Raw genomic sequence first — 24,308 nt, 5'->3', positions numbered from 1 at the left:
AGTTCGTGCTCAGTGTTTACCAGTCTTTCGACACTGCTGTAAAACTGCAGTATATGTAAGTTCGTGCTCAGTGTTTACCAGTCTTTCCACACTGCTGTAAAACTGCAGTATAGGTAAGTTCGTGCTCAGTGTTTACCAGTCTTTCGACACTGCTGTAAAACTGCAGTATAGGTAAGTTCGTGCTCAGTGTTTACCAGTCTTTCGACACTGCTGTAAAACTGCAGTATAGGTAAGTTCGTGCTCAGTGTTTACCAGTCTTTCGACACTGCTGTAAAACTGCAGTATAGGTAAGTTCGTGCTCAGTGTTTACCAGTCATTCGACACTGCTTTAAAACTGCAGTATAGGTAAGTTCGTGCTCAGCGTTTACCAGTAAAAGTTTCATTCGACGAAGTTTGTTATTTTCGGTGAAACAGTAAAGTAACAGTGTTTGGTTGAATCTGATTCTACAATCCAACAGTAACGATGGTTATAAGTTTAACTAGCACATATAAATTAATAAATAGTTTGGCTCCTTCACATTTAAAAAATTGTATCATAATCTATTTTCAACCAAATTATGGTATCAACAGTGGTAGCATTGTGATTAGAGGTGTTAAGTTATTTAAAAATTAAAGATAGTATTAACATGTTGATAGTATTAACAGTGCAAGCACTCCTTCCTCTTTAAAACTCAAAGAAGCACTTTACCTCAAAAAACTCAAGCCTAATCTCAACAAATTCAACATGTTAATACTATCTCTAATTTGTACATAACTTAACACCCCTAATCACAATCTGTAAATAACTTCAGTATCCACCTCATCTGTCTATAAATATATCATGTATCATATTTCATTATAAATAAACTGTATGTAAATATTTCATTCATTATACTGCACTGAAGATGGCATAAGTTTGCTGAAACATGTATGGATTAAAAAATTTAAACAAAAATTGTGGTCTACATTAAATGTCTGTTATATTTTGTTATTATGTATTTGGTATGTGATCCACTGACTACACCACGTATGGGTCAAGAACCAACCCGTTACGTAAAGATGAATATTGCCCTATGTGTGTAAAAATGTTTGGTTCAACATACACGGCACTGTATCTTGACTCTTTCAAAAATTCATCCAACAAAGTATCTTTTGCATAGCCAGAATGGCTTACTTTATGTTCCAAAGAATTAATCACTGCCAATGCACCATCATATGAATATAAATTAGCAGGTGTGCAACAGCTTGGAGCAGTTACAAATGAGTGAAAACAAGGTAGTAATGTGCGTATGAATAACAAATTGGGTCTTCCCAATGCCAGAGCAAGTAGTGTTATGTATAAGGAAAAGCTCATAATTTGAAATTTTCCAATTGTACGCAATGAAAATACTTCTTTGTATATACCTATCATTGCCATGATGAAAGTGACAGCTGCAGCAAGCTCAAATAATCTAGACACCTCTGTATCAATAAATCCAAGAAGTCTTGGTGGATGATACAGCTTAAGATATGCAATATTTCTTCTTTGGTGCATGTCAGACTCACTAAACTTTTCTTCAAATATATTATGTATGCTGTACTCCAGAACAGGAAACATTTCATCATTAGGATAAGCATCATCCTCCATAAGCAACACATATTTTGGTTGATACAGAAGGGATTCCTTTAAGCAATAAAGATAATCATGCTTCTCTTTCTCAAATCTATTTTGACTGTTTAGATTATATAGTTGTGTGTTCTCTTTATACTCAGAGACTGTATGAATGTGTGAGGAAAGTTCAACTGCCTCAGCAAACATCTGAGGAAATGGATCTACATTACATACCATTAATGAATACGTAAAATCCATATTAGCCGAATTTTTCTTCAGAAGATGTAGTAATTTACCAACAGTTTGGGAAAGATAATGAGGACTATACTCTCTTGATCCTCTTGAAACTGTAATTAAAGTTATAGCTATATCTGTGAGGTTGTTCGGTCTTAAAAACGATTTAAACTTCGAGGTGAAATCTCTCTTGCCGGATATTTCCTCATTTGCCAAAATTAATCGTCGATAATTATCTTTCATCATGTCAATGTTCTCTTTCGTCTTGTTTCTGCGCCATACCAAACCGTAGTATGCAGAATATTTTAAGCGGTGGCACAAAAGTGGCAATACAACAAAAAAGGTCAGGCAAAACCAGGCAAAAACGTAAGAGATCCGACTGCGCATTATATTATTAACGGATCTCTCATTCACTACCAAATTTCGTTGAATTTCAGGTAACAGCAACGCTAATTCACACGGCGAAAGAACGCCGACGTGCACGACCACGGTGTTCACAACCAAAACAATCAACGACACACGAGAGGAAGTGAGTGAAACTAGTATTCACTTACAATGCACACAAGATAACAATCAAGAATGAACTATGAGATAATTATTCTATTAGATTTCAAGTTATTTACTGACATGTTAGTCACAAAAATATTGTCACAACAATTTATGAAGATGTTTGTGATCAAATGACTAACAAGTGCTCACATTACAACTACATCTTCATTAAACCAATTGTAAGTTACTATAATATTACTAAAAATACTTTTCAGTTTAGGTATTATTGATTAAATTCATTTCTAGACATATCTGTACCGTTATTTTACTATTTATGTTAGTTTTTATCAAGTGAGGCCTGTTAACGAGAGCCTCTGACGCCGAAACCAGTCTATTTCCCGAAGTTTTCAGCCGACCGCCAAATACAGGTGTCACTAGACGTAGAACAAAAATGAGAACTAAAACTTGCAAGGCAACTAATTTTCTTCCTTGACACATAAGAAATAACGATGTCAAATGATCGAAGACAATGTTTCCAAGTTTGCAAAAAATGCTCTTACTACATCATTTAAAAGCTAAATTGGTATATTCAAACTAAAAATAAATACATCTTTCTTAATATATAAGTAATGCGAGCAGCCACTATGCCATTCCAAAACCTCTATGTTACAATTGACGCTAGGTTTTACCATAAGTGTGCGTTGTACCTATCAAGATGTCCTAAATGCTACCTTAAAATCATTTATCAGTGTAGACAACACTGAACATACAAACTTACAAAAGGCACATTTTATATAAATTTGTGCGAACTAAAAGTGATTTTTAAAATGTATATTTTACAAGAATAAAAATTACGTGCCAAACACGTAATAACATCGCGAACTTATGCACAATAATTAATGTTAAAAATTGAGATAACATCGTTACTAGTTTATTGGTTGTTGATCTACAACAGCCAGCATAGAGATGATCTAGATACATTTCTGTCCATTAGTCTAATTCTGTTTTATTAAGCCTAACTTGACAATCTTGGTTGCTGATCTACAACAGCCATTTAAAACATGAGCTAAATACATTTATCTTCATTTATCCAATTCTATTTATTAAGCCTATTAATTGACATTGTTTATAAACTTTTAATGACATCGTCGTTACTTGTCTTTATCCGTAAGAACATCCACGCTAGATAGTCGTTGCACAAATGTTAACAAACGCCTCCTTGATTTCTAGTACTGTCTTCATTACTTTGCTCTTTTAGAACCTTCCCGAACTGACAGCTGTACCACATACACACAAACAAACACTAGACTTTCCAAATAAGCAAATGATTGGTGCTGTCTTCCCGCCCAGCACACTCATTTGTAGTAGATTTAAAATCTTCATATCCGTCGCCACCACTGATAACATACACACCTTCATTGGGAAAAGAATGACTAGATTTCTCCACGTTTAAATGAGAGCGACGAGGTGATCGATTAGCAGTTTGAGAACTTGTTATCTCCTCCTTTTCCTCAAGTTTGCCCATTTCTACAGCGGTTAAAAACCTCACGTGTCCAGTGTGTCCTTGAGGTGAAGCGGTTACCTCTAGGCTGGGCTGTATACAAGTCACATTAGGAGCAATAATCGGTAAAGGTAATGTTAATACGACACCGGCGCTCGTACCAATCCAAAGTAAGTCTTTGCACGTAAGTAAAGCAGTTACGCGCAAACATGCTGCTTTGTGTTGCTTAATTATTGCGTCAGAACCTAAAAAAGAAATGAGATTTTGCTAAAACAGGTGTTTTCACCTCACGCAAGAAGATACGTGTTTGAGCGCAAAAACATAAACATATCTTGCTGTCTTTAAGATTAGACGAAAGTCAACTTTTTTAAAATGCTAAATTGATGTTGAGCAGTTTGATGATTTCTGTAATCTTAGATAATGTAGGTTAAACAATTGATACGCATAATCCTTTAAGTACATACAAAAAGTATGCTTACTCGGGAAACCAATGTTGGATCATTAGATTCCAAAATATCATTTGTACGAAAATACGAAACAACTTAGTAACCACATCATACATCCTACCCACCCTGATCACACATCCCTCCCTGGCATACGCACTGAATAAAGAAACCCTAGAAAGGCTTTCCACTCTGACAATTTTCTTAACACACACACTAAATGCATGCACGTATCATCCATACGAAAATGGGAGTATTATAGATTTACCAACAAGCATCTTTTGTTTAGAGATTTACCTGCAAGAACTATTGTTTATAGAGTTACCTGCAAGCATCTTTTGTTTAGAGATTTACCTGCAAGAATCTATTGTTTATAGAGTTACCTGCAAGTATCTTTTGTTTATAAATTTACCTGCAAGCATCTTTGTTTATAGATTTACCTGCAAGAATCTATTGTTTATAGATTTACCTGCAAGCATCTATTGTTTATAGATAAACCTGGGACTATCTATTGTTTATAGATTTACCTGCGACCATCTATTGCTTATAGATTTACCTGCAACCATCTATTGTTTATAGATTTATCTGCAACCATCTATTGTTTATAGATTTACCTGCAAGCATCTATTGTTTATAGATTTACCTGCAAGCATCTATTGTTTATAGATTTACCTGCAAGCATCTATTGTTTATATATTTACCTGCAAGCATCTTTTGAACTGCATCTTTGGTATCGACGTCAGCCAAATGCTCACAACTGCTCGCATGATACAAACGCACAACAGATAAACTCTGTATTGAGACCCATACACCCATTCCTGAGCTGGCCATGGCATGTACAGGCCGACTGCTGTCCTCATAAGCACTAAATCGCTTCTGAAGAAGACATAAGAATAACGATAGGCCGTTAAAATTAGAATTGCGTGTCACAAAAATTTACTTTTTTGAAATTAGTAGATAGGTTCACTCTGCTAGTTGTTTATTTAAATTCATTCCAAGACAAATGATTTATCTTCCACGTACACATCAGGAAAATAATGATCAAAAACTTAATCCTATAGCATCGATGTATTTATGGAATATATAGTTGCAAATATTGCGACTTTCTCAAAGTTAATACCTCAATTCCGAGTGTTGTCGTGTTCACAATTACAACTTGATTACTACAACCAACCCAAAGTCGACCTGAGACCGCAGTCATACATGTGATGCGGTTGTTGCTTGATATTGTTATGTTTCGAGGAGTGTTGATTTCCCAAACATAATCTGACAACAGAAAAATGTATCATTATTAGCTCAATAAAAAGATTTTTGAAGAAAACGTAGTTGCATTTTAACAAATGTTTGTCATTCGTCGAATTTTTGTAACCAAATATATGTATATAACCAGGTATACTTGCTTTAAAAGCAGATAATTGTATTACAACCAAATACTTGTATTACAAACAAATACTTGTATTACAACCAGATACTTGTATTACAACCAGATACTTGTATTACAACCAGATACTTGTATTACAACCAAATACTTGTATTATAACCAGATACTTGTATTACAAACAAATACTTGTATTATAACCAGATACTTGTATTACAACCAGATACTTGTATTATAACCAGATACTTGTATTATAACCAGATACTTGTATTATAACCAGATACTTGTATTACAACCAGATACTTGTATTACAACCAAATACTTGTATTACAACCAAATACTTGTATTACAAACAAATACTTGTATTACAAACAGATACTTGTATTATAACCAAATACTTGTATTACAACCAGATACTTGTATTATAACCAAATACTTATAACATACATAGATACAACTTACTCGGAGAGCGCTTGTAAACGCAAAGGTCGCCATTTGCTAAGCCTACAAACACTTGATTCTCCAAACACCTAAACGTACGAGAAAAAAAAACAATGTTAAAGACATAGCAAAGAACGAATCTTATTAATTATAAATTGTATACGCAACTATGCTACTATTAACTACCATTATAGACTTTCATTTATTGGCTACGGATTACGTACAGGCTGCTTAAATATGTCTATTTATATTTACTATAGATAATTCTGGTGGGAATTTCACATTTGTCAGATTACTTACAAAATACTCTGGACGGGTGAACCTTTTTGAATTTTTGTTTTATTTCGTCGTTGTTTGATAGCGCTGGTGACCGGGAAAATGTAGATACTGTAAAAATATAATAAAACATCAAAATTAGTCCGACTCTACTATTGCAAACAATAAAAACTCTTGTTGGAAACGTGAAACATAAAGTTCCTTACTATCCATCCTCCGCTCCCATCCATAGCGTTGGTTGTTGATTAGCATTTCCCCCTTCAACATTTTCTTCCTGTATGTTATTTTTATGTTTATTTCTTATTGTTTTACTTTCATCGTCTGATGAAGGAGGTTCATGATAATCCGAATCATCACGACCATCACTGCTAAGATCACCATCTAAACTACCTGCCGTTCCAAGACTACTTCCTTCAGGACTTAAACGACCATCAAACGAGGGAGGGGAGGGTGAGGCCGTGTATGAATCATCTCCCATGTCCTCATCGTCAGTGCTACTATCAAACGCAATTATCTCCTCTCTGCTCGCCTTGCTGTTTGAAGATGACACAACTCGCTGATTGTTTGAAATATTTTCCTCTGAATGATACCCAGATGATTTGCTACGCAACGTTGAGTCGTTGCCTTCAACGGGATCTTTAAATTCGTAATCAACATTAGTCGTGTTTATTCCAGCTAATTTCCATCCAGGTACGGGCGCGATGGATAAAATCCGTGCTTGACATGGTGAATAAGTAGATCCTTGCTGCAAGGAAATATATTTTTCATTATTCTTCTAATCAAAAATAAAAAATCTTTTATACACAGCAGCATGTTTAAGGGGTAAAATATGACAATTTCTTCCTACAAACTGTTTGATTGTACTCTGCCATATTTTAATTAGCAGGTCACCTCAAATTCTCTAGGAGGAGATAGTATGGTTACTTGACCAACGCATCCATCACTGCTAGCAACCCATAAGTCTCCAGAGCCGCACTGTGTTCCACGTTTCGTAAGACGGGCAGCGATAGTTGGTGACGCATAAGTAAACTGCAACATTTCATATAACATAACTTGTCTTCAATGACTCACATTTCAATATTAATCACTAATTAAAATGAAAATAAACACTCAAAGAATACGTTATTAATATGCTTTCACCTGTAAACCACTCCTCGACTTGTTGATCGCTATGGCGTTTTGAAAGTTAGGCGATGAATCTTTGGCGTACGCTGAAAAAATTGACGTACAGCGGTTTTCAATTGAGCTGGGATGCGCGTGATTTGCACGTGTTTGTTTCGCGAATGAAACGCATACGTTACTATGCAGAAGCTATGCTGTTTCTGTCAATGAATCAATTGCTTACCAATTTATGAATTAATAAGTCACTAATCAATCAATTTATATAACTAACTAAAAAACGACTTACCAATTAATAAATTAATGGCGTACCAATTAATTAATGAATTGCTAACAAATCAATGGATTAATTGCTTACCAATCAATTAATTAAATAACATACAATTCAATGAATTGTTTACTCACTTTAGTTAATCAATTAACAACTTACCAAGTTGTTGTTTTGCATCAAGAAAGTAAGCCTCCCAAGATGATTTGATTTCTTTACTGAGAAACACAAACAAATACTTCTCGACGGAGTCCCTAAGAACAAAAGAACTGTTGTGTTTTATCACACACAAATTCATAGTTCTCAACTGACTTTTTATGAACAAATTAAGTATCTCGTACTGGCAGTTGTTTTTATCACGGGTAAGTAGTATGCTAAAGTTCTCTAGGAAAGTCGGAATTTTTATACATTTTTTTTATCAAAAAAGCATTACTAGAAGAAAATGGCAGTGGAATAATTTATAATAACAAAAAGTGAAAATACCTTGAAGCAATGTTGAGTGAAACGGTGTTTTCTTCCAAAATGAATGGATTTGTGGACCGCTGTGAATGAAGATCGACAAGGCGACGGTTTAGTTCTGATGCCAGTTCACGTATTGCATCATCAAGAAGCTAAATTAAAGCAAAAATTACTGATGGTCAGATATAAAACATCACATATGTCTAACTTACGGAAAAAAGGGAGAACGTAGGAAAGATTATACAGAAATACAGAAAAACCGCAATAGTAAGTTGTTTGATTGAGTAAAAATTTTTCTTGCAGAGTATATTACGATGCAAGTTTTAGCGAACGATGTCTGTCTGCAGTTAGTTCAGCTCATTGGAATTATTTCCAAATATTGAATAAATGATTAAAATAATCTTTACTTGAAGTGTTACACCAAAACAAAATACCGTTAGTATGTAGAGGGTCCACAAACCTGATGCTTAATTGAAATGGACTCAGTCAGTTTACTGATAGTGCTAACTGTATTGAGGTCTTCCTCCAGCTTTTCACGAGTTTGATCTGACGTCTTTAATGTATTGTTTAAATCGTCTTCACCTGAAACAATTCAAGTACGTACAATTTAAAATACAGTAATAAACTATTTTCAGTTAATAAAATATTACTAACTTGTAACCAACTCGACATCTTCGAGTGGAAACTGCCAAAGTAACCGGTATTTGTTCATTTCTGCAGCAGATTGACCAGAAAACCTATTAGATAAAAGGCACTTAGCTCAAACCGAGTTTCTGTATAAAATAGGTCAAATCATCAACATGGGCGAATCAATATCATTTGACAGGAGGGGTGCTGATTTTTTCAAGGGGGGAGGGTGTATCATTGTCCCAACTTGAGGTGCAAGGACTCAGGAAATTGTAGACTTGTATGCTTAAAGAAGAGTGAAACTTGCATAGTGAAAGCGTTATTAGCTTTTTCAGAATTTTTTTTAAAAGTTGAGTAAATTATGAATGCTAGTAACATGGCTGTACCGTACTTCCTTAAAATAATCAACAAAGCTTCATACTTATGCATCCAAATATTACAATAATAGTCTACAGCACATAACACCATTTTAGAATTTTTCTTGGGGTTTATGCAAGAGATCTTAAGGGGCATGATATTATCATTAGAGCGGAAGGTAGCAGACATGTGAAACTATGAATGATTTTTTTCTACGGGTGAAATTAAACTTACAACGATCCTCTACGAAGTGAAGTCTGCTTTCGTTTTACTGTCGCACAAACCAATAAATCAGAAAAGAGAAATAGACAGCGATCTTTCTTTGACATCAGTCCTTTCTGTGAAATAAAGCAAACAAATCCAATAAAATTCATCGTTGGAAATTGGGAACACACGACAATTTTATGTAATGAAAAATTGTTTAAAATTTAGATATCCACGTCATCTTTTCCTTACGCTGCATCTTTCAATTAATAAAAAAATTATATGAGCTAACTTCAACGTAAACTTTATTTTGTCAACTACTAAAAAAGTCCCTTGCTTTTGTTCCCCCAATAGTCCCTCTATTCTCACTATATGGTCCTTCAAAAGTCCTTCACTGGTCCCTCAATAGTCCCTCTGTGCTCACTCTATGGTCCTTCAAAAGTCCTTCACTGGTCTCTCAATAGTCCCTCTATGCTCACTCTATGGTCCTTCAAAAGTCCTTCACTGGTCCCTCAATAGTCCCTCAATGCTCACTCTATGGTCCTTCAAAAGTCCTTCACTGGCCCCTCAATAGTCCCTCAATGCTCACTATATGGAATCCATGCATGGACGTCAAGGTCAAAGATACTTTGATAAAGCTGCCAAATTTGATAACTTTAACAAACAAATGATGAAATGTAATGCTATGGCCAAAGTAATAGCTATAAATGTAGTTTTAAATCATTGCCATGTTTTTTTTTTTAGCAAGTGCGATAAATTGAGAAATTTTCCTACATTTATTTAATCAACATATTTTACTAAAAGCCAAACATACCGTTTCTGCGACTAGATCCTGTCTCTTATATTTCCTTCGAGGTGAGACGAGCTGTAAAAGATAAATTTTTACGTCATTACATAATCAATGCTCGTTGAATGCAGTACATCCGTTGACATAATTATTGATTAAACCTTTTCCAGGTCGAATTCTAATGTTGCATAGCTTGAAATCAGAAACCTCATACGGTGAATTTGAGATATTGCAGCGCAATTTTAGCGTGAGTTTAGTTTCACATGTCTATGTCTAACTCAATTTCAGATAGAATCACGTGATAGTATTTTAGAATTTAAAACAACTTCACATATGATTGCAGAAACAAAAATACACATGAATTTCTAGAAACGTCAATAACAAACATAAAACTGATAGCAGCAGCATGACACATGTCACATGTGGAGAAATCACCGCAATGAACGCATTACGTACCCCACTGTCCAATGGGGTTCAGCGTGTGAGATAGGATGCTCAAAGACATGCAATTCAGCCCGCATGCTGAGTGACATGAAACATTATCAAACATAAATAACTAACTTCATTTCAATTTATTCCAGTTTTTTTCATAAACCTGCGCTTCTTGAGTTTTATTCAAACAACTGTCTTTTATTTTTTTTTGTAAATCATCAGATGAAGCCAAAACATAACATCAACATTTGGTCCTTGGATGTTGTCAATTTAATAACTACTCGTTCACATGCTTGACCTTATGATTTTCAAAAAAAGAAATTCATATTCATCTCGTCTCATATAAGCAAATCATCAATTCTGCCAATATTCGACAAATTGTAGCTGCATCCTCTTGTTCATGGTTGCAGACATGACCGGCACATTCTTTTGTGTTAAAATTCTTTCATTCAAATGAGTAGGCCATGTTCAAAGTAGTTACAAAAATTGTCAAATAATCATTGCAATATGAGTCCGGCAGAACTTTCAACCAGAGCAACAACGCTCTTGATTTGGAAATCCGTCAGCCACTTCCATCTCTTTGAGCTTTGGATTTTCGGTATTTCTGGGGGGTCCAAAATACTATTTTGCAGATGACACCCAACATGCAAAAAGATCACTTAATTTACAATTGTTGTCTGCAATTCTCGCGATAATTTCTCAATATACAGGTCCTATCCGCGCAAATGGACCAAGAAGAATTATTTCTCAAAGCCTGAATTAAGCCTTCGTGGGCAGAACATATTTCTATATGCTTTGTAGAAGTCTGAAATATCTCGGCACATTTCTGATAACTATTTTGAAACATCTGCTTATGTATTAAAAATATTATGACGATCATTTGTAAAATGTCCGATGTTCCTTTGGATATTCCTCATAATTTTTGCAAAATCTTAGTAAGCATAGCCATGCAATCTGAATATAATTTCGAGCTATCTGAAAATCATTTGAACATACATCTGAATTCGATTTTAAAAATATGTAGATTTTGTTATACATACACCAACTATTCCTTCAATAGATGCTTCGAGATCTCGCAATCTTTCGGCTTCTTTTTCAGCCTGATCGATCTCTTGTTCGCCTTTGTTCATCCGTTCAGCCAGCGTTTTGATTTCGCCAAGAGCGGAAAGAAGATTACCGTGATCAGGATGATCAGCAGGCGTGTATTTTAATAAATCCTAGAAATATATACAATAGAGTAACAAATTAATTAGTTTTAGAAACTAAAAATCTTTTCATTGGACGAATTTGACATTCCTGGACGAGAATATCGTTAAAATTCAATAAAATGATTTAATGATCCATTCACGAATGTCGTGTTTCACGAATTACGGCTTCAATCGAGTTATGTAGGATAGACGGCGACAAAAATTAAAGCCACAACATGACGCTTAAAAGAGAGAAGGACACGTGTGACACTACTATGGAACGAGAGCTTGAACACGTCACGAGAACATTGAAGAACAAATAACAAAGTTATAACCATTGACCGATCATGATCAAACAAATCAAGTTTTCAAAGAATATCATAGAAACGTGATGGCAAGATAACTTTTGCTTTACGGAGCAACAGATGACATTCGAGCTAAAATTTCATGATAAACAAACAAAAAATAAATAAAACGCAGACGTGAATGAATACCAGCATTTGATATGCAAGAAATGCAAAAATGGTCTGCCGGCTCACAAGCGGCTGCAATGAATTATTTTATTCTCATTCAAACGATGAACATCGATTTGTTTGCTGTAAATTTTACTCGCAACACGCAACGGGGAAAAATATACATTTGACTGTAAAACAAATAACATGCATGCTATAAAAGGAGCTGAATTAACTGATATATATAAAAAGCATGAACGATCGGCGTCAGTTGAGCAAAGAAATTTTCTAAGACTTATGTAGTTACCAAGTTTCTCTAAAAGCGACATGCAAGCATTTGCAACTCCATACCAAAATGAGAAAATTTACATTACAATCCAGACACCTTCCACACCTTATTTAGGATACACATACAAAAAATGAGTTCAGCTCAGTCATATAAAAACAACATAAAATGACAATGTGACTGGCTACATAGGGTTATGAGGTCAATGCATGGGTCTTTCCAATGGACGGTATGACTTGATTACAGGTTCTGTCAAACAAATAGCTTTGACTGACTTCTGACAAAACAGTAAAATGTAGACATTAAAATTATAATACTTCGGACATTTTAGCACACGAGATACATTTAAAATTATTTCATAAGAAAATAAAATTCCAACATAGCATACCATGTGCATGACAACACATATATTTCTCATGGTTTAATAAAACGTCTGCGTTGTATAAACACATGAAAGCGATAGAATCTCTATAGTAACGCATGCAATGCCACACAAGATGGTACCATCACGAAGAAACATCTCGTATAATGTCTATAGTCAAAGTTTAAAACCATTAAGTAGTAGTAAAAGCTGATAGTTGAAGCTAACACCTAAATGGCAAAGCATGAAATGCAACAAACCGTGATAAAAACCCCGAGTCAAGAAGAACATTAATGAAAAACAGCTATATAAATAATAATTAAGACAAAACATCTGCTGTTCACAAATACGATGTACTTACAGTGATGATAAGAACGTATCTGGGTATTCGTTGAACTGGCATGATCATCAAATCTTGTAATGTAAGTTTTTCTTTATGTTCACGAGATCGTTGCTGAAAAACGAATACAGCAATGTTTTGCAATGAATACAAAAACTGTGGGCTATGTTGCTATATCAAATACAATTAATATGTGGCAAGTTTTCAACATAAAACGTGATACCTCACAAAATTTTAAAAAACCAGGTTTTGCCATCGCAGCAGAGCGAATAGCTGTTCGAGCTCGCAGGAAATTATTGATGAATTGACTGTATGCATCGACCAGCGAGCACTTTGTAAACTGAAAATATAATTTACGCAGGATAACAAACACGAAAAATAACACTTCGTTACTGACACAATCGCTTCAAAACAACACATACTTGACCATGCATTTGAGTAGCGAGACTACTACAACCAATGACGACCATGCAAAATGGTCGTCATTTTGGTACCTTAATTCACAAATACAAGTGATTCCTCTCACCGATGATATAAAGATATCACCAAGTTTTGAATTATCGCTCCAATCCTGAACACGTAACGCCAAATGCTTGAGAAAACCTTCGTGGTATTTCAAAATTTCTGGAATCTGATAAAATATCTCGTTTACCAATGTTGTTTCAATAACACCTTCGCTCTTCCGTAAGGGATTCATGTATTCCTAAAGGAAACCAAGTGAAAAAAACCTTGAGAATTCAGAGATTTAGTTACTTACAGTTGCAATTGCATAACATGGAGTATGCAAAGAAATGCAACAACATGTAAACTTTACTTATAAGCATTTAAAACATAATTTAGATCTTCATTTATCTCTCGTTAGTAATGTTCGCATCCATTTTTGCTGAGATGTAAAATCTAATGGCCATTTTTACATATCATTTATACATTTATCATGTTATTAAGCCCAAGCAGTCATCACCAGATTGAACAAATCAATTTCATGTGTGCTGTCCCATTGACGGAAGAAAATTTGCACAAATTGAGTTTTTTTTAGAATGAGAACACCATTGGACAGCACACGTGACCATATTTGATTACATTTATAATTAGACCAAAGTGTATTTTTAGTAAAGTCATTAATCGGTAACTAAATGTCAACCAGGTTGACAGTTGACACATGTTTTTAAAGATTCATGTTCAAGAGGTTTACTTGTACGAAACTTGTGTTCTTATTTCACGTCAATTAGCTTCCACATTCTACGTGATTTATAACTGTCTTATTATTACGCAACAGTAAAAAAAACGATTGCACGATAAGAGCGCCATAAGTTGACATCACATGTTATATTTTGTTAGCGAATAGGAAAACTGGTCCACAGATTAACGCAATTATACAACATCTGTTTTATTTTATAAACACAAAAGTTAAAAAAAAAACCCAAATTGAACCATGATATGACGAGACCATAATTAGTGAGTAAAACTACTCTTTCCAACATCATTCTTACTTATTTAAAACGGTTATATGCAGCATAACTTTGAGGTACAAAAACATGATTTCATTCATGTTAAAATGCCTTTGTTTAAATTCTTTTCATCCGGGTAAATGAAAGTTTTCCCGCTTTTAACAGAGAGCATTCGGGTAGAACATATACCACCCCACCCCACCCCCCTACCCAAATGCTCGTAATAAGTAACAATATCCAACGACATGTCACTGTTTTCGGTGAGGAGAGAAATGAGATGAAACAGAATGTATATTACTGCTTCCTCAAATTACATATACAAACTGGTGTCGAGCGTTTATAAATATCAAAATATCCGTCACTTGTCATCACTAAATTTCGTGATATTTTCTATTAGTTAATTTAATAACCAAAGTATGAGCTTACTGTCAAGCGGGTGCAAATGGAAATGTCTGGAAGCAAAAATATCAAGGAATTTCATATTAAAGTTACTAAGCGATACATTGAAATCAAATAAGAAAATTAAAATGTCATTCTGTTAAAAACTGGAAAAGAAAATTAGAAATGAAAAAATGAAAATCGTCATACAATATTTAAGCAAAGAACATTCTTGCAAGTACTGAAATTTCCGGGCTACTTCAGAAATGAGATCCGTATCTTAAGTTCGAACGTGTCTTTAAAATCTGAGTCAAAAACTTCAGTTTGGGATACTAGCAGCCTTATTAAAATCTGTCAAAATGATAGTTGATACCATAACAAAAAAAAGTTAAGCTGATTGTTTTGAAATATTTCCATTATTTCACTCGTTGATAACATTTTAATTTTAAAGTTTTTTTCAGGAACGTTGTGCACACACCTGACGCAGAACTATTTTTGTAAATCAAAATGTGAAGAGGTTTATAACTGCAAGTGAATGCACCAATCTAACGACGAAAGGAGGCAGTGGTTGTCTTTAACTAGAGGTAGCAGAACGTTGTTAGACCCAGAGTAATGTCTAAGAGAGGCTTGTCCCTAACTAGTACAACGTTTTAGGTTCAATTTGATAACTAAGAGAGGAATTGTTTTAAAACTATGAGCCTCGTGCTTGTTTGAAACAGCAGCAAACATGAAAACAGCTGCAAGCAGTTTGCTTGATGGAAGTATTTTAATTGCTGAATTGAAACAAATTTTTTTTGTTACAATAAACACACAAATCATGGAAATGAAGGATTGAGCATTGAAATTATAGCCAATTTCTGACTCTGATCGAAACACTGGACTTCAAGCTAAGATTCAAGACTTCTAATCATACTAATAAATATACTAGTACGATGACATGCACACAAAAAATTATACGTAAATAACAAAGACTTTGATAATATAAATCCACGTCAATTAATAAGAGATATTATCGCAATGAGGACATTAATGTCATTGTATTCTGTCATAAGGATGAGTGGATCAATGATTTATGTTTACAAGTGGATTTTTTGTTAAAAAAATCCAAAGCGTATTTAAATGAAACTTGATAATACAACGATAAACAGACATTGTACAACAACAAAGCCATGACGTCGGAAAATAATTGTATACAGACAATGTATACGATGGGCATCCTAGGATGTTGTAAACATAGTGAATCGAAAAATTCGCAGGAGCTCTTTGATCTTCAAATATTTGGAAACGAGTTTGGTCCTCGATTTGTTTTTGTAAGAATCCTCGACCATTGCAATTATTCATTTTGTATGACAGACTTTGAATTGAATTGATCAGCCCATTCATGCAAAGCCTCATACACATTGCTTGTGTAGCCAATCAGATTAAAGAATAGTTGCAAACGTTTTGCAATATCATTTTAAAAAAGGAAAATTGTTTCTTTTACATAGTTCACAAGCTTGAAGTAAGTGTTTTTCAACATATCATTTGACAAAATTTCGACTTTAAAACTTATTCTAAACACTTTAAAACTAACAACATTCAATACGGTGTATGACATAACACGATTACCTGAAGTCAAATTAAAGATATGTTGTTGAACTAAAATAACGGCAACATATATAAATTATTAGCAAGAATTCAAAATTTCTTTCTGGTAAAAAGCGACACAGTTCATTTGAAAATTGTTTCAAATGAAGTAGCGGGAAAATGATGCAACGTATTTTGCTAAGTTACTTTTAATTGTAGAAAAATATTTGAACTAAACAGCATGGCTCGCATATCCACTTTAAAAATTCAAATTTCACTTTGTAAAAAAAATACACGGGATTATTAATATTTCAATCATCATCCTACCTTCACCATATACTGTAGACTTTGCACGTAGGATTGTTCAGTTTCGATCAAGTTTTGAATAACATGCCAACGCATTTCCTAATGGGAATAAATGCAAATTAGCTTACTTTCCGAGATTTTCACGTTGCACAAGAAAAATGGAAACGCAGAGGACTTTAAATACAAATAAATATATAAATAAAGATAGTAGGATTCAAACATACTAAAGATAGTACTACTTGGGCAAAGATTAAACTTGCGTGCTACACAATAAAAACAAGGTAAACGAAACCAAATTTGGCTTACACTTTTCGTGGCTTTCTTTTTCTTTCCACTAGGGAGATCACATGGATGGTGATCTGTGATTTTTTGCTCATGACTCTTCCCACCTGAGTCACCGTCTGCGTCACCATCAGCTTTCTTCGTATCACTCGCGTTAGCTTCAATCTGAGCAGCAACTTTAGCAGCCTGTCTACGACGAGCCTTTTCGCTTTCTCGTCGCCTTAATTTTTGCTGAGATGGCACATTACCCGTCAAGTCGGCAGTACTTGATGTGGAATGATCGAGATTGGTTTTATGATCGGCGCCGTTTTCTTCACGTTCTGCAACTTTAGATTTGGCAAGATCCGCTGCCTGCGCCAGGAGCTTACCATTGATAGCGGGCTCACTGTTGCTGTTACGAGCTTTAATATCGTACTCAGCAATTGGTTCTTGAATAGTAGTATAGTCTTGCTTTACACGTGGCGTTGGGTCACTATGATAACGACTTAAGTATATATCCGACAGGGGGGAGACACTGATATTCTTGTCAATGACATCACTACCCGATGTAGATTTTTCACTATTAATGCTGATTTGGCTGAGACTTGGCGACATTACAGCATCACTGGTAGATTCCGCACTTTTACCGTCAACATTTCGTGACAATGCAGGCCTCTCTTGACTGGAAGGCGCTTCGCTTAACTCCAAAGCAAGTTCATTAAGTAGATCTTGCGATTTATCAAAATCACTTTGCTCCATTTTGTCATGTCTGCGTTCCACTTTACCATCAGCTAACTGCATATAAGTCGAATCCGCTTCAGAATCGATAAGTTTTACTGAAGTACTTGGATCTTCGATAGAGCTACTGCGCTTGCGTGGCTCTTGGTTTCCTTCAAAGTTACTGGATCTGTTGGAAAGTTGTGGAGCACTTTCTTGTCGAGCGACTGTTCTCTTCGTTTCCTCGTTTCCTAAAGGAAACATTTAAGCATAAAGATAACGACAAATCATTTCAAGGAAAAACATCCTAGTTCAGATAGTTTTGTTTAAGCAATTTTAAGAAATTGTACAATGATGTTGTAAGCTCAATATAAGCATGTATAACTGGATGAAATGATCGACAAATGGATTAATGAATAAATGGTTGGATTGACGAACACACGGTTGGACAAACGTACGTAAGTATGACGAGATGAATTAACAAATGGATGAATAGATACATGGTTGGATTGAGGAACAAACAGTTGGACAACTGGATATTTGACCGGATGTACATAAGAACAGACATATGAAAAAAATGACGTATTAGTGCACAAATCCATTTCTAAACAATAAATTTGAAGCTAATTTTAATCCTTTTAAACAATCAGAAATTCTCGTTTACACGTAAAAATCGCCAAAATTTACCAACGTAATAGATGGCAGATATTATTGACATTTTATTCAATTAGCTACGTCATACCATAAACGATAAGTTTCGTAAATTACGAAATGACGCCAGGAGTTTGTTGTACACCGGAAAGCAATAAAAAGGAAAGCTTATTTTACCAATACAAAAAACACATGATGTAAAGGAAGCTGTTTTTGAATATGCAGTGAGATGTGTGCTGCTGATTATAATCTTTCCTTACTCTCGATATTTTTTTTTATTTATTGTCCTGACTGCTTAAATTGGAAGCTACGAAAAAACGGGAAAATAAAAGGCACATTAAGTCATCCCCAGTAGCACCCCAAAAAAAACTGGCGGGAATCTACGTTCTGAGACCGACTCTTGTAATTCTTATGTTTCATATTTTATTCCAAAGCCATCATCAGTCAAATCTCTTAAAACCGTGTTAGGATTAATATATAATATATATCCTCTGATGATGGCTTTGGAATAAAGTCGAAACACGGAGCCCTCCAGTAAACTGCTATAGTGGCGAGAATCTCTCGTCCATACGCAGATTTAAGAGATTTGACTCGTCTCCAATCCCTGTGGGCTTGGTAGCTCAACAGGTAGAGCGGCGGACAAGTATCCCGAAGGTTTTTCATGTGCATATTAAAACCGCGTTAGGATTAATATATTTTATGTTTCGTATAGAGCCCCAAAATTTTAACCGGACTATCTTTTTTCGCCACTATCAGTTTATTTTCACCGAATATTTACACATATTTCACAAAAGCTGGGGAGAGGTGTCACATGCTCCACTCTCACACCAATGTGCAACCTCGGTCATATTTTTGCAATTCATTACTGCTTAAACTGTATTGAACCAACTTGGATGAACTTAGTTCATGTCCGTGAAAAACAAAATGAATGAATAAAACAATTAATTCCGAATATTTGGCAATTATTGATATTCCGAATATCAACGTTTTCTAAAAAAACGAGATTTATTCATCAGAAACATTTTTCTCGGCAAAATCAACGAGCCAGCAGCTCAGAAGGAAAACGTCGCCAGGATATCTAGACATAAAAGCATTAATTGCGCAACAGACATGGCTTCAATCGCTCTCTGTTTTCAAAACAAATAGAAATATTTCTTGATGACTTACGTACAAATGTAAACTGAAAAAAACGAATTTGGAGCAGGTGTTTTGCACTTCGTATCATTTAATTATAAATACAAATATGCACGCTAGGTTATAATGGCATTCTAATTTTATTTGAAAACCATTATAAACAATAAACATGAGATGAATACAGCTGTAAGATAATGAGATGCACAATATCAAGTCAAATGCAATTTATCATTTAGAAAGTACGAACAGTAACAATTCTTAGAAAGTACGAACAGTAACAATTCTTAGAAAGTACGAACAGTAACAATTCTTAGAAAGTACAAACAGTAACAATTCTTAGAAAGTACGAACAGTAACAATTCTTACTGTACACATGTACAATAAAGTAATGATGACAATAAAATGATAAAACTGAATGGATAGAAAGTTATCAGAATAACACGGGTGTTCATTTTACTGTGTGTTTATGTCAAAGTAACACACATTTCCATGAAACTTGTGTTAAACAGTATTGATAAAAAGAATGTAAGGTTATATCAACAAGTATACCACATTGATGGGAATTGCACACATTACAGAAGAATGCTGGTATGATTTCAGAAAGCCCTTGGTACAACTACTGAATTCTAAGAAACAAAATTTATAGATCTTCTCAACAGATAATTGAATTACGACATAACATTTCAAAAAAAGTGACATCCCTCAAGACAAAATTCTGTCACTGTCATAGGTCAACTGTCCGCTTTAGCCAATAAAATTCCACAGTTTTTTCACAAATTGAAAGTTATAGTAAATGTGACAAAATATTTCTTCTGCATGTTAAAAATAATTGGTACTGGGTTTAAAATAACTTGGCAAGCAAACAAACTCAGCTTTTGCATTCTTAAACTTGAGAAAGTCAAGAATCATGAAGATCAACAGACAAATTGTGAAATAAAATTAATAAAAAAATTATCATGAGATTATACAATTGTTTCAATTTTTAATGAACAAAGATGCTCACCTTTTGCTTGTTGGTTTTTCACATCATTGAACAACTCATCCAAAGCCTGTTCAAGGTTAAGAATTGTAGGTATACGTGGTCGTTCCATTTTTTTGGATCTTTTATAATTATTGTCTTTATTCCCATCTTCTCTTCTCATATCTCGATCACGGTTTGTACATTTGTTTCCACCATTTGTTTCAACAATACCTAAATCAGTTTGTACACTTTCCACTTTGTTCATATCTATCTCTGGTTTTGGTGATAACTGATTTGAAATTTGCGCTTTTACATAAGATGGTCGTCGCAAAGGAGATTTCACACCATCAGTTTCGGTATCATTGGTATCACCTTGTCCTTCACTTGAAATCATTATTTTAGTAAGTGACTCTTTACCTCCACGAGCATTACTGCCGCTACTATCAGAGTGAAGAGGTTCATCTTCCTCTTGTATGTTAACAAGTGTAACAAAGGGTTTCGGGATTGAATAAGGGACATCTTTACCAAAAGCAAAGGATGACACCTTGTTCTTTTCTCCAGTAGTTAAAAATGACCCATTATTGGAAGGTGAAAAGAAATCTTCACTAACAGTTGGAGATATCACAAGATCTTCAGTAGGGACAACATCATCGGGGCTACTTTGTTGAGGTGCTTGCAAAGGAAACAATTCAGGACTTTCAGTTTCAATTGGATTTCCCACTTCTACATCTTTCTCTAAATTGTCAATTAAATTTTTCAAAACTTTGGCACCTTCATCAACATCAATAGCACCATTTCGCTCAGAATCACCAGCAAAAAAAATCGTAGAACCTTCGGAACTAGGTGCATGGATTGTCTTAAAACTACTTGAGGCTGGAGCCTGAAATTCATTTCCAACAATTTCTGGACTGCATATTCTTGGTACAGGAGTGCTACGCGGTGTCTCACCACCGCTTACGGACGACCTTCTTCCACGTATGTGCGAATTAAATGGACTTTTTTTCAAAGACGGTGATGTACAAGAGTTGTCACTGAGCTCTGCAGTTAATACGACAGGTGATTTGTCCTTAGACGATGCTTGCCCAGATGTTTTTATGAAATTGTTCTCCACAGCATAGGGATGCGAGTGCGCAATATCCTGAGATGCTATATCACCAGTTGAACTAGTTGCTCGTTGTGAAGGGTTAAGATGTACAGTAGAAAATGACTTGATGTTTACTTTAGAAATACGTGCTTTGCCTTTGCCTCGCGGTGAGATACGATTGAACGTGAATCCTGTACGAAATCCAGCTACTTCATCGTCGAGCGAGCTAACAGAAGTAAGACTTCGAGAAATGTTTTTTTTATTGTTCAGACCGTAAATAGACGAGCGTGACCTATGTTGTTCATAATCACAGTCGGTTGACGAACAAATACGGCCGGGATATTCTTCAATACGTCTACGACCAGGATCCGAATGTTCGCTAGGATCACTATCCGCAAAATAATGTTTTGGACGATAATTTACTTTCTTTCTCACTCGTTTCTTACGCTTTTCGTAGCAATAGTTATTGGGCCAATATTCCCGCTCACTTGAGCTCGGTCCAGATTCCGAATCGGAACTATTCACGTTGCGTTCACAGGCTGAAGTATAACGCGAGTTTCTTGGCAAACTTTTAGACAGGCTGTGTTTTTCATTTTTCGCATAAGCACCAGGAATTGGACGAGCAATTTTTTCTCTATAACTATTTTTCCCTCGTATCATGTTGATGTTGTCTGTTTGAATTCCGTAGTAATAATTTGACGGGGGCTCATCATTTCTGTACTGCCGATCTAATTCGCCGGGACGATAAGTATATCTGTCGTTACAACTCCTGAAAAGATGAAGTTTGCCAGAGTTTTTATTATAAATCTTGTCATCATGACCGCTATACGAAACACAGGATATGTTGTTGTTGTCTTCTCGTAAACTATCTTGCTTCTGACCTTTGACGTGTGGACATAGTTGAGCCTGTTGGCTTGACGGCTGTGTGTAGCTGACATACGAACCAATATCCCGATTGTATGTCACTAACGATGAATCCACATTTGCAGAATTCCTATCTGAACTACCATAAGCCTTGATTCTTCCAGGTAAAGATTTAGAGTTTTCAGTCCCCACAACTACAGCTTGTTCATTGTTAGCTGGGGTTTCACGTGGAATTTCAGGCATGCGTCCACGATCTAAAATTGTCCCACTCTCGAAATCTCTAACATTTGACATTACTGGAGTTCGCCTTTCTTCAATTTCATAATTTCCTTTAGATCGAATATCATACTCACGCAAATTTTTTTCCCTTTGTATAAAAGATATATGTTGATCATTTGCTCTTTGACGACTTCGACAATTCGCTGATTGAGATGCTGTACTCCGTCTCTGTGTCCTATGCTTTAAATGCGGATTTATTTCCGTCCTATCAACTCGATTATCAAGTCTATACTGTACGGAACTTGCGCCGGTGATTTCTTGTGCGTTTGCTGGTGTAGAATACTGACAACCATATCGATGTGAGCGACTCTCAGCGCCATTGTGAAGCAATAGTCTGTTATCCTCGTCGCTCAGTGTTAATCTATTGTAAAACCCGTCAGACATTATACGCGCTCAAAATTACTTGAACGCTGTTCTTTGCTTCATTTTTACGAATACTTTTGCCACTTCGAGTCAGCCTGTAACCAAAATGTTCACAAAATACAATTGCGCACGTAAAACGAAAAGCAAACCTTCGAGGAAACAGATTAGAAGTGACATATGACATCCGATGAATGTCTACCACCAACAAGGCCTCATAAGGGGCACAAAATAACCCCAAACTTTATTATTTGTTTCTGCTCATGCATCGATACATGTCTTGCTGGCCTATAGCCTCGAAGTCGATTGTGATGCATATGATGTTGAACAATGCTGAAAAACAATACAAGAATAGTTTGGGCTTACAGTTCCCATTATAACACCGTGTCGGGGGAGGGGGAGAGATCGTACATGATTGCATGAAAAATCTGATTACAATCAATACGCGCATTATATTACCTGTCGCATACCATGAGTCTACTCTAAATATATCTACTCCGTTCAAACATACGACATTAGCTATTGATTGACGTAAAAGTCTTCACAATAGCCATAACACTATTTCCCCTGTTGATAAAAAGATTTTCTTGACTTTAAAAGTTGCCAGTTTTGAATTGAGAATTTTTTAAATAGGACATGTTTATGTCTTGTCAATGAAAAGCCCAACATACCAAGATCAAACGCCTAAAAATGTTAATGAGTGCGCGAGGAATCATGGCGCCGAGGTCAAATTTTTTACGAAAAATGAAATCAAAACGTGTTGAAAAAACTTTTATTTATAAATAGAATGAAGGTGATAATTTTTAAGTTGGAACAGGAACTAGACATAATTCCTTTCTTGCTAGGCGCACAACATGTTTTTATTGCCAAAAACTCATATACATATTGCCATACGTAATAACTTGTTGCACAAATGCTGTGCTGTATATAAAAATTGAGCCAACGACTCTTGTACACTCCTATTTTATCATTAACATAAGTCATTCTTTTTGCTGTGAAATGTTTGACAAACGTTAAGTTTTAAATATATAAACTCATTTATTGTCATTCACTGAACTCATAACACTCGTCGTAACGAAGAAAAATAT

At 35.1% G+C, this 24,308-nt stretch overlaps 2 protein-coding genes across 2 annotated transcripts; both read right to left on the bottom strand.

The window, feature by feature from the left end:
* Positions 1-487: 487 nt before the first annotated feature.
* On the bottom strand, positions 488-2,777 carry LOC124445902 (post-GPI attachment to proteins factor 4-like). Its single transcript, XM_046996687.1, has one exon. It carries the CDS (start codon positions 2,189-2,191, stop codon positions 998-1,000), a length of 1,194 nt encoding a protein of 397 aa, XP_046852643.1. The 5' UTR covers positions 2,192-2,777; the 3' UTR covers positions 488-997.
* An 83-nt stretch (positions 2,778-2,860) lies between these two features.
* On the bottom strand, positions 2,861-23,565 carry LOC124445901. Its single transcript, XM_046996686.1, has 21 exons — positions 20,676-23,565; positions 17,216-18,138; positions 16,931-17,008; positions 13,738-13,914; positions 13,435-13,551; positions 13,233-13,325; positions 11,626-11,802; positions 10,181-10,231; positions 9,397-9,500; positions 8,833-8,915; positions 8,639-8,760; positions 8,203-8,330; positions 7,882-7,973; positions 7,473-7,543; positions 7,224-7,361; positions 6,539-7,077; positions 6,357-6,443; positions 6,078-6,145; positions 5,358-5,503; positions 4,939-5,113; positions 2,861-4,039 (listed from the first exon to the last, which is right to left on the bottom strand). Exons 1-21 carry the CDS (start codon positions 23,242-23,244, stop codon positions 3,597-3,599), a joined length of 6,381 nt encoding a protein of 2,126 aa, XP_046852642.1. The 5' UTR covers positions 23,245-23,565; the 3' UTR covers positions 2,861-3,596.
* Positions 23,566-24,308: the final 743 nt, after the last annotated feature.

This window comes from Xenia sp. Carnegie-2017, unplaced genomic scaffold, assembly GCF_021976095.1.
Source record: "Xenia sp. Carnegie-2017 unplaced genomic scaffold, XeniaSp_v1 HiC_scaffold_22, whole genome shotgun sequence".
Classification (NCBI taxonomy): Eukaryota; Metazoa; Cnidaria; class Anthozoa; order Malacalcyonacea; family Xeniidae; genus Xenia; species Xenia sp. Carnegie-2017.
The sequence above is the reverse complement of the archived record's forward strand: the minus strand, read 5'-3'. Positions and strand labels throughout refer to the sequence as shown.